The following is an 11,469-nucleotide window of genomic DNA, read 5'->3' as shown; positions in this document are numbered from 1 at the left end:
GGAAAACTGTATTTAGGATAGCTTTTGTTTGGTCACTTTTTAAGGTATTGGTAGTTTTTAACTCTGTTTTCAATATATTTTTGTTTCTGTTTTATATTGAAAATTGCCTTTAGTTCCTCTAAGGTGGAAAGGTGGCTAATAAACATTTTAAATAAATAAGCCACTTTGGGTTCCAATTGGGGAGAAAAGCAGAGTATATATATCTCTAAACTAAAACAAATAAATATATTTGTTCAATTCCAGCCTCTAAAGACTATTAAAGAGTAACGAACTATTACTCAATGAATAAGGTCAGTATTTGGACTGCAGGCTTTGATACGGTCTTACAATCCTGTAAATTATTCCACGTTGAGGAGAAAGAAGAAAGGGAAGACCAAAAATGACACAAAGACGTATCTAGTTGCCATTCACCCCCCAGCCTTTTAAATTGTTTCCAAAGACAACTGCTACGTTTCATTCTTGTTCTGCAGGAAACCAAAGAAAAGCGAGAGAGAAACAAGATTATAAGAAGGAACTGAAGCAGGAAGAGGGTATCAATCCTCCTACGAATTTTAGAGGCATTTTTGCCTGGAGTGGGAAGGCGTAGGACAGTTGCTAGAAATATGCAGCCATTTAATAAATGATACTTCACTGTTTAGCAAGTACAATGCTTTAGAGAGAAAGCAGAACCATTCTTTATTTCAACTAACAGGGATACACAGTTTATGAGAAGTCCAGAACCAGACATAAAATTTTGGAACAGAACTTTGCAAAGAGGGGGGCAAAGTTTCAGTTGCTGTTTTGCAAAATGTGCATTACTGGGAGGCAAAGGGAACAGAGGGAAGGCCTCGTTTCCCTTACCTCCAGGGAAGTTATTAATCTCCCAGACAGAACACGGAGGAGAAGGAACCTCCACCAGGTGGCTGTCCCAAACAGAGCCATCTCTGAACGAGTCTTCGTGCTTTATTGCAACCGATGACGCTTATCCACCTGGGAGCACGCAAGTTCTGTTTTTTGAAACTGGAAGAAAATGATGCGCTGCTCGTTCCAGCTGGAGGTTCACTGGGGAGGAAGGATGGGCTCTCTTTCCCCTCTGACTGGTTCCTGAATCCAAGGCAAAATTCTCCAGGCTACCCCTAGGACCGGGTAGCCAATAAATTCCAAACTGACCCCTTGTTGAAAGTTTTAAAGGCACCCAGGAGCATGCTGCGGCAGTGATGCTCAAACAGGAACCTCCTCATCCCTGCGAGCGCATGCTTGCCCCCACTCTTCCTACCCCTGTGCGTGCTTCATGGAAGTGGGAGGAAAAGCCCCCTCCCCCTTTTTGGCTTTTACACAGTTTGCTGTTCAGTCATGCTGGGACTCTCCAGGGCAGGCCGAGGCATCGGCAGCTCTGCAGCGCAGCAGGGTTACTTCTTGACTACTTGAATGACATCTTCATGCTCCATCAAGTGGTTGAGTCCGACTCGCTGGGGGCTGTACTTTGTGCTGGTGCCCTTGAAAGGCAAAAGAAGATTTTAGCAAGCCCTTTGTGGGGAGGCAGGAAGACTCCCTCCAGCAAGAACACGGGCAGCTGCCTTAGATCAAGTCAGGCCGTTGGGATACTTATCCTTGTATTCTCACAGCAGATCTCCAAATTCTCAGGCAGAGATTTCCCCCCACATCTTGCAAAGACTCAACAAAACAAACACTTACCCAAACCAAAGCATATTTGAACTGACTGGCCAATGTCCGGTGAATCCGATGGCACTGGAGAGGGGAGGGAAGAAAAGGGGGTCTTCAGTGCTCACATGATGCAAGTTTGCTTACTGTACTTGTCTGGGGAGAAAACTCTTAATCTTGCAAAATGGATGCACGAAGCCCTATCTTAAATTCACCATCCTACCATGCTGTTTAGCACTAGGCCTCTAAAAGCTCAACTTACAGCCCTCTTGGTTAAATGCACTACGCTCCATCCGAGAAATAGACTGGAACACTCACTCCAAGAAGCCCCCTCTTCACAGACCCCCTTTTACAGGGGTTACATGCCCAAGTTGGCTAATGAGGCCTTCCTGGCTCCCATAGGAGGCCACCGCCAGGAAGAAAGAAATTATTTATTTGCGCTAAATCCACACGGCTACCTTGTTTCTCCAAGTCTTGCTAGTACCTGGCCAGGTATAATGCATAGCTGGATCTACACTTGCAGGAAGATGAGGTGGTAGAGCCCAGTTGGAGTAGAATTGTACTCAGTTACTTCAAAATGTGTCAGCAGGGTGGGGGAAATTTTTTAAATGCTCCAAATTTAAAGAAAAGCAACAACATCCCAACTCTCCCTGCAAGTAGACAACTTAACATAGCAGGAGCTTTCTTCCTGAAACGCTACTTTTTTTTTTTAAAGGAGGGGTGTTCCTTTTTGGAAAATATAGAATATTGCAGAGCATTCTAAAGTGTGATGCACCCCCCTCTCAAATTCTGAAGAGATACAATTCATCCGCCACCCTTATATAGCAACATGTGCAAACATATTCCCATGCAATGGGGGTGTGTGGGGAATGGAGGGTAATCAATTAATCTCTCTGCCTAGGGAAAGAGTGTGCTCAAAGGGCTTTGCTCACTTGTGGCTTGTTTCCCTCTGCTTCAGGAAGCCCAGCTTGTTTCAGAGAAGACACATGTTGAGTAATTTAATACCCCCTACACACACTCTTCATGCACCCTGTCCTTTCTTAACATAAAAGTGAACCAACATTCGTATTTCGAATCGTCAAAGATCTCTTTGTCTCCTTGGACCCAGACTTCAGGAAACATTTCCCTACTGTAAGGACTCAGGTTAAAGGGACAAGAAGCCTCAGGAAAATGCAAAACCGTCTTCCAAGTGGTTTTAAGGCAGCATCTGAAGGAATGTCCGTCAGGGATGGCTTCAGCCTGCGAGGAGCAGATGCTGAGGTCTGATCAAGATTATTTGGGGGCACCCTTCCAGTTCTAGAATTCAATACTTACCACGTGCTCCACAGAGGCACCTTTCCGTAAAATTATGGCATCAGAGAAGTCTGGTCTCTCTGCAAGGAACAGGGAAGATATTCAGGTTAACGAGGCCTGTGGCAGATGCTTCGGATTCTCTAATCTCCTCTACCATTTCCCTGTAAACTCTAACGATTTCAGTCCTTTTAACCAGATGCCCCCAGCCCAAGCTTGTTTCTTACGGCCTCTTTTCTTGGTGAAAATACAAGTCAGGGCCAGGTATTCCCAAAGCATCTCCAGCAGGTAGTCCAAGTTGAGTTTCATGCCGCAGCTGAAAGAGAGACAAATTCACTAGAAGCGTTTCAAGGACGCCGTTCCGAAAAACTCCTTGCAGCACATGCTGCAAAGATCACCCAACCCACGTGCCAGCAAAGGCCGTAGGGCCCAGAAGCTCTGTTTACCTAATCACGACGCTGTGGGGTTTCCGAGCCAGGCGATCTACTTCCTCCATGGAGATCTGGTCGATTTTGTTGTAAACCTACAATCAAGAAAAAGGAATACTGACAGCACAGAACAGTCACTTTTCTCTTCGTCACAGATCTAAGCTGAGATTCCAACCTCCTTCAGGGCAGGAACCGTTTTTTTCCAGCTGCAATGACTCTGCACCACAGCATGTAACCCATTCACAGTGCAATCCTAAGAAGAGTTACTCCAGAAATCAATGGGCTTAGTCTGGAGTAACTCTTTTTAGTATTGCACTGTGTCAATGGAAAATACAAGCAGCGTTCAACCTTTGCTTTCTCCACCAGTTTTATACCACCAGCTTCAGCTAACCAGAGTAACGACAAAAATAGTTCCGCTCCACCCCAAAAGAAATGCACCCAAAAGCTCTTGCAGAAAACCAGCACAGTACGTTTCAAGCTTTGTGGTTCTTCCAAAGGTACTTTTTACTTTGTTTCAGAGAAGATCTCACTCTTTGCCCAAGTTCTGCTTATAAGCGATTATTAAGAAAATTTACATGCCACCTCTTTAGAGAACTGGCTGAGCCACATGCAAAGCATTTCTGCTTCCTGGTAGCTTCCCCCCCCCTTTCCTCCCTCCCCTCCCTCCATGGTCTCTATGAGCAGCATCTACATGAAAGTTTAATACCTACAGCAGCCTTGAATCCAAGGCAGGGTAGAAATGTTTTAAATAAATAAACTCTGCTGTGAAGAGTGTAGGATAAAAACAAACATCCATATTTACTCTCTTCCCAAACACGAGAACTAGAAACTTGGCTCTTTTGTTTGCTTAAAGCTCAGAAGCCCAACGCTTGAGCGGATTTGTGGAATGCACACTGGCTTCTTATAGACAATGGGTCTTAATGTCCACGAGAGAACACTTGTTTTGATAAGCTCTTTAGTCGGCTTCCAAAGTGAATGCTTCAAATAATGGGCCAACCATGCAATGACGGGAAATTTCAGCGCAACAAACTGCAGGTACTTCCTGCTCGGTGCTTAGGGAGGGACAACATTTATCCTGCCCCAGCCTCTGAAAGAACGAAGTCTCTCCCATGCAGTACTCACATAAAGGCAAGGCATGTAGACCCGATTGCCAACAATCACGTCGATGAACTCATCTGGCGAGCAGTCTTCCCTGAACAGGACCTCAGCATTGAAGATTTCTTGAAGTGGGCAAAGTTAAGGCTATAACAGTTCATGTTCATTCGCAGTCCTACTTTCAGATGGCCTAAGAAGCACTAAACATTTCATTGGTATTCTCAGGATCAGGGATTTGAGGGTTTGCTTTCATACACTCTCTCTCCCACACACGCCCACATACGCTGTTTGTTCACTCCTTGGTCACAGTCCGATACTCTAACCACCACACCATGCTGGCTGTCACTGTACGGAAGTGATGGCTGTTTCGAGTCCAGAACAGCAAGCTCAAAACACAACCCACAAAAGGATACTGTATTCGTGGAGAATGAGCTGCACCAATTTCTCAGAACACTGTGTTAGCATCACTGTTGAATTGAAGGAGATGCCCCCTCCCTTCTTCGGCTAGAAAACAGAAGGCAGGCTGAGTTAGGATTCCTCTGTGGTGGTAGACTGGTTCACAGCAGAGCTGAGTGGAAGTAGATGAACGAAGCCCTAGGGCAACTCACTGCATGCTCGTTATTCAACAGCAGCCCCTCCAGGTTTGAATCCAATTTGGAAAGCAGGTGTGGGAGTCATGTTGCCAAATGCTTTGGCATAAAAGCAAGTTCCCCACACCTAGAAAGCTAGGTGACAAGGAGAAGGGTTCAGGTCTGGCCTCTCTCTGCTAGCTGTATGTACATGGAATGGGTGCCCAGGGAGAAAAAGGAGTCTGAAATGGTACAGCCCTGACTATGGTATGAAATGGTTCAGGCCAGGCCCAAGCCCACTGCCTCTGCAAGAATGAAGCCTAGTTGCATTTATTCATTAACACACGTTACAGTGAAGTACATTTGTGACTTCTAAGAGCACCAAGTGATGTCAAAGATGGTCAGCTGACCAACAGCAGGCCCACAGGACCCCCCAACCAGTTGTGGTCAGGAGACAGCTCCTTTCTTGGTCAGTAAGGTGGTCCAAAGCCCTATGAACTGGGCTTAAATCTCCAAGTTGGGAGGGAACTGGGTTGCTAGGCAGAAAGAGGCACCAGATCCAAGGGCATTAACTCAAAAGCAGCACACAGTTACAGGACATCACCAAAAAGCTCAGCCTAGAAAAATGCTGAGCAAGGCAGCCATGCTGTAAATCATCAGCAAGACATTCATTGCAAGTTGCCCACAATTCCTTACCTTGAAGTAGATGTTGGGTTTATATTTGTTTAGCCTGATGCCTACCGATTCCAGTTCTTTTTCCAACAGAGCTCTGCAGGACACAAAAAACAGAAATGGGGTCAACAGCACGCAGTTTCCAAAAACATGCCCCCCAAAAGAAAATGGAGACCCAGCCCACCCCCACTCCCAGCTGGGCACTCTTAACAGGCCAGTCTGGTATAGTAGTTAAGACTCGTAGTTGGACTAGGATACTGAAAGACTCGGATTCAAATCCCCACTCACTTGGGCCAGTCACACCCTCCCAAGTGCGGGGAGGAAGCAAGGGATTAAAATGAAGTAAAATAAATAAAACTAGGATTTCTGGACAGAGTGGTTGGCAAGCTCTTGGTTCAGGGGACCTTTTTCCATGTCAACTTGTCTGCTGAAAGGACAGGTACCCACCTCTTCTTCCGAGTCTGCCACAAAACCCTTTAAAAATCAACCACTGAACCATCTTTGGAGCGAGTCCCTCTGCCATTGTTGCCCATTTCACTGAGGAACCCCCTTATAAGTGCCAGGGATCTGCTACTCTAAAGACAGTCTGACAACTACCGGCTTGCATTCCTCTCTTGCTTCCGTGTGTTCACTGGCTCTCCCTCTCATCCCAATATTCTCAGTCAGTTAAGCAAGGCTGCAGATGAGGACAACTTTGTTTCTTTCTATAGTCCCAACATTCCAGCCCAGCCTGGCCCAGCCAAATTACCCTGTAAGGAACAGGCCTTGAACCACCTAAGACAGAATGCTAAGTCTGAAACTTTGGTTCAGGCCTCTTGACCTGCAGATTTCTTAGTAGGCCTGTTTACTGGAAAGTCCCTAGTTATGTTAATTAACTGCACCTGTGGAATGCTTTCTTCCTGTGAGGTGACCTTAAGAACACCGGAGCCTGGTGCTGAGCTCAGCTCTGGCTACTCTCTCTAAACCTTCACATGCTGTAAGTAACTGAGCCATGATTGGTTCCTGTGAGTGGGCAGATGACCCTAGATTTCTTTGTCTCTAGGCAGTTTTATCAGTTTCTACCTTGTAGCCATTGCCAACCACCTGCAATCTGAGAGAGAGAGAGCTTCTCAGTTCCATGCCACTTTCAAGATGCCTAGAGTAAGCTGGCATGGATGGACTTTGGTAAGATCAACCAACTTTGGAACCAACTCAGAGAAAGTTTAGTCAGCTAGCCAGTAGTATTTTAGAACATAGCTAGAACAGCAAGCCTTATTTGTTTTCATGCCTTGCCTCAATGCTTTTAAGAGCGGTTTCTGTTTTGCATATGTTCCTGCGTTCTTTCTTTAATAAACTCCAGTAATATTTTACCTGCCTGTGTCCAGTATTGCTTGCCAAGGAGGTCCACACTCAAAAGAACCCAGGAAGCCGGGGTGCCTCAAAAAACATGACCAGAGCTCTTAGAGGCTCCTAGGGGTCCTGAGTGGCTTGCACAAGCATCAGGGATGGATGAGAGTCTATGGGTTGATACATAGAGGTAGTGGTGGGATATGAACCCACACCTCCAAAGAGACTGAAACCCCAACTCTCAAGATGCTCTGCAACCACCAGGACTAGGAAAGAATCAAACCCTGACATCTCTTTACATTATCTGCTGCTGACTGGTTCACTGAGGCCACTTACCTCTGCACTTCCCCCTTCGTGGCATCCAGCATCATAATTACAACGTCTGCTGTCCGGGCCACAGCAATCACTTGGCGCCCTCGACCTTTCCCTGCAGAAGAATGGGTCCATTTGTTTTTACGTATGCCAATAGCAAGAGATCCAGAGCTAGAAGGCTGTGGAGGCTTTCTTGGTGCCATAGGTACCCATTTCTCATTTGCAAGCAGTTCCGATATGGAACAGCTCTGCTGGCAACTAGTATTCTGACACCCCTCCCAAACCTCCTCTATTCTGACCTGAAGATTAGAAACCAGATCAGGCACACACAAGTAGGGGCCGCGTTCCATGTTTCACAACATGCTTCCACATATTTTGGAGGACAAGTAATGTGCCTAGGCATGGGCTAAGTCCAGAAATTAAAGGGGTGGAGCTTAGAATAACCAACGGAGTGGTTGAGTAGGGGAATAAAATAGCACATATACAACTAACACAGATCTGAAGAAAATGCTAAGTGTACTTAGAAACTCCGCTCAGTCTTAGGAATATCAACACAGCCCTAAACGACAAGAAGAAAAGATGACAACCTTGGGCAGCTCCTTCAATGATCCCTGGCAGATCGAGAAGCTGAATATTGGCTCCTTTATACTACAAAAGAAAAAAAGAGGGAAATCTGTTGTGTATATTTTTCATAACTGTTTATTGTTGATGTATTTTATTGTCTAAGCTGCTTTAAGTGTGTGGGAGAAACATATTTAAATCAAAGAAATATATCATCAAGAGGATAGCCCAAGGAAGGCAACTCACAGGTGGCAACAGTGGCATTTCTGCAGTGGACACTGAACTCCCCACTCACAAACCCACTGCTAGAACTCCAGCCCCACAAGTATCTGAGGAAGGGAGCTTTGACTCACAGAATTTTCTTAAGAAATTTTTACTCTGCTGTTTGATCAGAGAATCCTCAAAACTGCTCACATGCAATCTCAAGGACAAGTCTTTAAAAATCTATCCATATGAACATTATCTAGCTTCAAAATAAGGAAGCACACAGGTGTGTGTGCGTGTGTGTGGAGGATTGCGTGTAGCAGGACAAACAGATTTTTGCACCCCGCCCCCGCCTCACTGTGTGAGTGAAGAGGGAGCTCAGATTCTTCTTAGAATCTGTGGTCCTAGGTCCAGATTACAGGGAACTAGTAGCAGAACCAAGCCCCTCAAACCATCCGCAGGTCAGACCTGCACTAATTTGAATCCCCCCCCCCCACACACACACACACGCTGAATGCAGTTGCCAGCCATGTATGGTAACTGATCGACCTTTAAGGGAGGGTGGAATTCCTGACTGGCAGCAAAAGGGAGAGAATTTTCAAGCCCATGGCGGGCTGTAATGTACAGCTTGAGGCTGGTAAGCACTGTAGACTCATGCCTAGAGAAAGCACCTCATACAGGCGGACTCTTGGCACTTAGGCCAACTTGTTAAACTTTTGTCAAATTCAGAAGCCCAAGTTGTAGCGCCAGTGAAAGTGAACAACTTCCCACTTTTAAGAAACATGGAAGATATTAAGAGACAGCAGCCCCGAGCCTCACATGCCCCCAGCTACTCTCACTCTTCCCCAAAGGACAATCTGAGAGAATAGCACAGACCTCTATGACTCCAGGAATGCAGGTCAATGTAGTGAACTCATAGGAGGCTGCTTCACTGGCCGTAGATGTCATTAAACTCAGAAACGTGGACTGAAAGTGAAAACAAGGCATGTTTACAGCAACAAGCAGGGTAGATAAAAAATTATTATTTCTGTGGGGGCCTGTTTTCCAGGTGCCACTTCATCATGTGCCAGTGGATGGGTGTTTTGCAAAACAAATTTGAGCCAGGTGGCCATCAGCATGAGCATGCCTCTAGTAAATACATTTTCTGCAAGCCAAGGATTTCATCCTCCGTTGCCTGACAAGGCCCTTCCTGCTTCTCACCACTGGAAATCAGTACCTCCCAGTACCCAGCTGATTTCCCTCCCTCTGCATCTAACCATTGGCAAGAATTGCAGCCCTTTACTCTGGCATTTTCAGATTGATCTTCCTCATTTGTCTTTTCCCTTGGTTCTGCATATTTCCTCTTTGATTTTCAGCTTCCCTATTAATAGAAAAGAACCTCCATAACAAAGACAGAAAATCTTCATTTATCACTGACCTTACCCACAGAAGGAAACCCGATCAGAGCCACTCGGGCATCTCCAGACTTCATCACATCAAACCCTTCGCCTTTTGCTGCAGCTGATTTTGAAGGTTCCAGAAGCTGAGCTCTATATTTTGCAAGTTTTGCCTTCAAAAGGCCAAGGTGGTACTCCGTGGCTAGAGAGTAAAGTAAAGGGGAGAAATGACATCCCACATGCCATAATCATAACTGCTTCAGTCAGTAGCTGAACTGTGGGGCTCGGATTCAGGAGACTTGGGTTCAAATCTCCACTGGGACATGGAAACTTGCTGGGTACCGTTGGGCTAGTCGTGCACAGCCTAAACTACCTCACATAGTTGCTCTGAGGATAAGACAATCACCCTCAGCAACTTGAAGGAAGAGTGAAATAAAAATTTACTAAATAATAAGGCAGCAAAAGTGTGACAAGAAACAGAATCTAGGTTGTGCCACCTGCTGAACTACAACCTCTCCCGCAGCCTACACCACTACCAAAGCCCAACTAGGACCCAGAAGCAACGGGCGACCTGCTCCCGAGGAGACCTCTCCCCCCTTCCAAGCCTGTTTCCTCCCTATCTGGGCCAGCCCAGCCCTCCCGCGTAGCTCGCTCGTTTTCCTCCGCAACGCAGAAGTTCAGCAGGTGAAGGTCGATGGAAAGCTGCACCCGCCAAGTCGCTGCTTGCTGCCGGGCAGCGCTAGGAGCCCTGTCCGGCGGAGGGGAGAATAGCGGCCCCGGGATCGGCCGGCACCTTTGTTCTTCTGTGTCCGGGCGATCTCTTTCTCGATCTCCGCGATCTTCTCCAGGATCCCCATCGCGGCACGCTAGTCCGGGCCGAGCCCAACTGCACGGAGGCCCGGAAGAAGCGCGGGTGGCCGGCCAAGCTATCCCGGAAGTAGAACGCGTTTGACACAGGAATCAGTCTTTAGTCGGCCCATCGCGTAACGAGGCTCCCCCTGGTGAACAGGATTCGCATCCTTTCGTTCCGCTTCCGTGCGGAGGCGCGAAACACAGGTTTGTTCGTAACTAAAAGCGCTCTCTCGTTTTAAATTTTTATTTGGCACATTTTTAAATCCTTCCTCCAAGGAGTTCATGGTGACATATGTGGCTCTCCCGCTCATTATTTTGTCTCCTCAAAACAACCCTGTGAGATAAGCTTGTCTGAGAGAAACCCAGTGAGTTTTATTTATGGGAAGTGAGAATTTGAGCTCGGGTCTTACCAATCCTGGTCCAGCAAGCTAAGTTCTGCCCGATTTGCCAACTGTTTTTTCATTCGGGCAGAGGTGCTTTTTATGTTTCGTAGGCATTTGATAGATATTCACCCAGCTCCCGTTAGTAATTATTTTAGGCGAATTGGAGTCTTTTTAATACCAGTTTTCTAAATGTTGATTTTTGGGGGTCTATTTTTCCCCATCCCTTCTCAATTTATGTCTTTAAGAGCAAAAAGAATGGAAGTGGTTACAAGTCCAAGAGCATGGCTAGAAAAGACCTGGTACAGCAGATCCTGGATTGAATCTGTTTAGGGGTTGGATACCCCAACTTTGATTGGAAAAAAATAGCAGGCTACACATGTAGGAAACACATTTGCTATTATAGAAATCAAACAAGAGGGGAAAATAATTTCTCCCACTTTGAATACACCACTACTCAATACTTCTTTCTGGTATTCCTCCATGAAAATAGTTATAACAGGCTTAACAAAGGGTGTTCTGGAGAGGCAGCAAAGAAGGGGATTGGACAAACTCATGCAGGTAATAGTTGTCAGCTCTGGGTAGGAAAATTCCTGGCGATTTTGGGAATGGAGACTGGGGAGAACAGATTTTTGTGGGGAAGGACCCCATAGGGTCCATCCTCCAAAGCAACCATTTTCTCCAGGAGAACGTATCTCTGTGGCCTGGAGATCAGCTGCAATTCCAGATCTCTACCCACCACCTGGAGGCTGGCAGCCCCTAA

At 46.2% G+C, this 11,469-nt stretch overlaps 1 protein-coding gene across 1 annotated transcript; it reads right to left on the bottom strand.

Moving 5' to 3' along the window:
- Nucleotides 1-643: 643 nt before the first annotated feature.
- DRG2 (developmentally regulated GTP binding protein 2) lies at nucleotides 644-10,403 on the bottom strand. The gene is made up of 13 exons (XM_054995301.1): nucleotides 10,268-10,403; nucleotides 9,516-9,676; nucleotides 8,975-9,064; nucleotides 7,921-7,981; nucleotides 7,358-7,448; nucleotides 5,720-5,792; nucleotides 4,868-4,958; nucleotides 4,482-4,579; nucleotides 3,378-3,454; nucleotides 3,159-3,247; nucleotides 2,956-3,014; nucleotides 1,675-1,728; nucleotides 644-1,475 (listed from the first exon to the last, which is right to left on the bottom strand). Exons 1-13 carry the CDS (start codon nucleotides 10,329-10,331, stop codon nucleotides 1,389-1,391), a joined length of 1,095 nt encoding a protein of 364 aa, XP_054851276.1. The 5' UTR covers nucleotides 10,332-10,403; the 3' UTR covers nucleotides 644-1,388.
- Nucleotides 10,404-11,469: the final 1,066 nt, after the last annotated feature.

Source organism: Eublepharis macularius, chromosome 12, assembly GCF_028583425.1.
Source record: "Eublepharis macularius isolate TG4126 chromosome 12, MPM_Emac_v1.0, whole genome shotgun sequence".
Taxonomy (NCBI): domain Eukaryota; kingdom Metazoa; phylum Chordata; class Lepidosauria; order Squamata; family Eublepharidae; genus Eublepharis; species Eublepharis macularius.
The sequence above is the reverse complement of the archived record's forward strand: the minus strand, read 5'-3'. Positions and strand labels throughout refer to the sequence as shown.

What these genes read in the sequence shown, in the direction of transcription:
- DRG2 (XM_054995301.1), bottom strand. Translation starts at nt 10,331, where the DNA reads ATGGGGATCCTGGAGAAGATCGCGGAGATCGAGAAAGAGATCGCCCGG. An exon ending in CATTGAAGGAGCTGCCCAAG is followed by an intron (nt 7,449 to 7,920) that starts GTTGTCATCTTT and finishes ATTCTTCTGCAG; the next exon opens with GGAAAGGTCGAGGGCGCCAA. An exon ending in ACGAAGGGGGAAGTGCAGAG is followed by an intron (nt 5,793 to 7,357) that starts GTAAGTGGCCTC and finishes TGTGTCCTGCAG; the next exon opens with AGCTCTGTTGGAAAAAGAAC.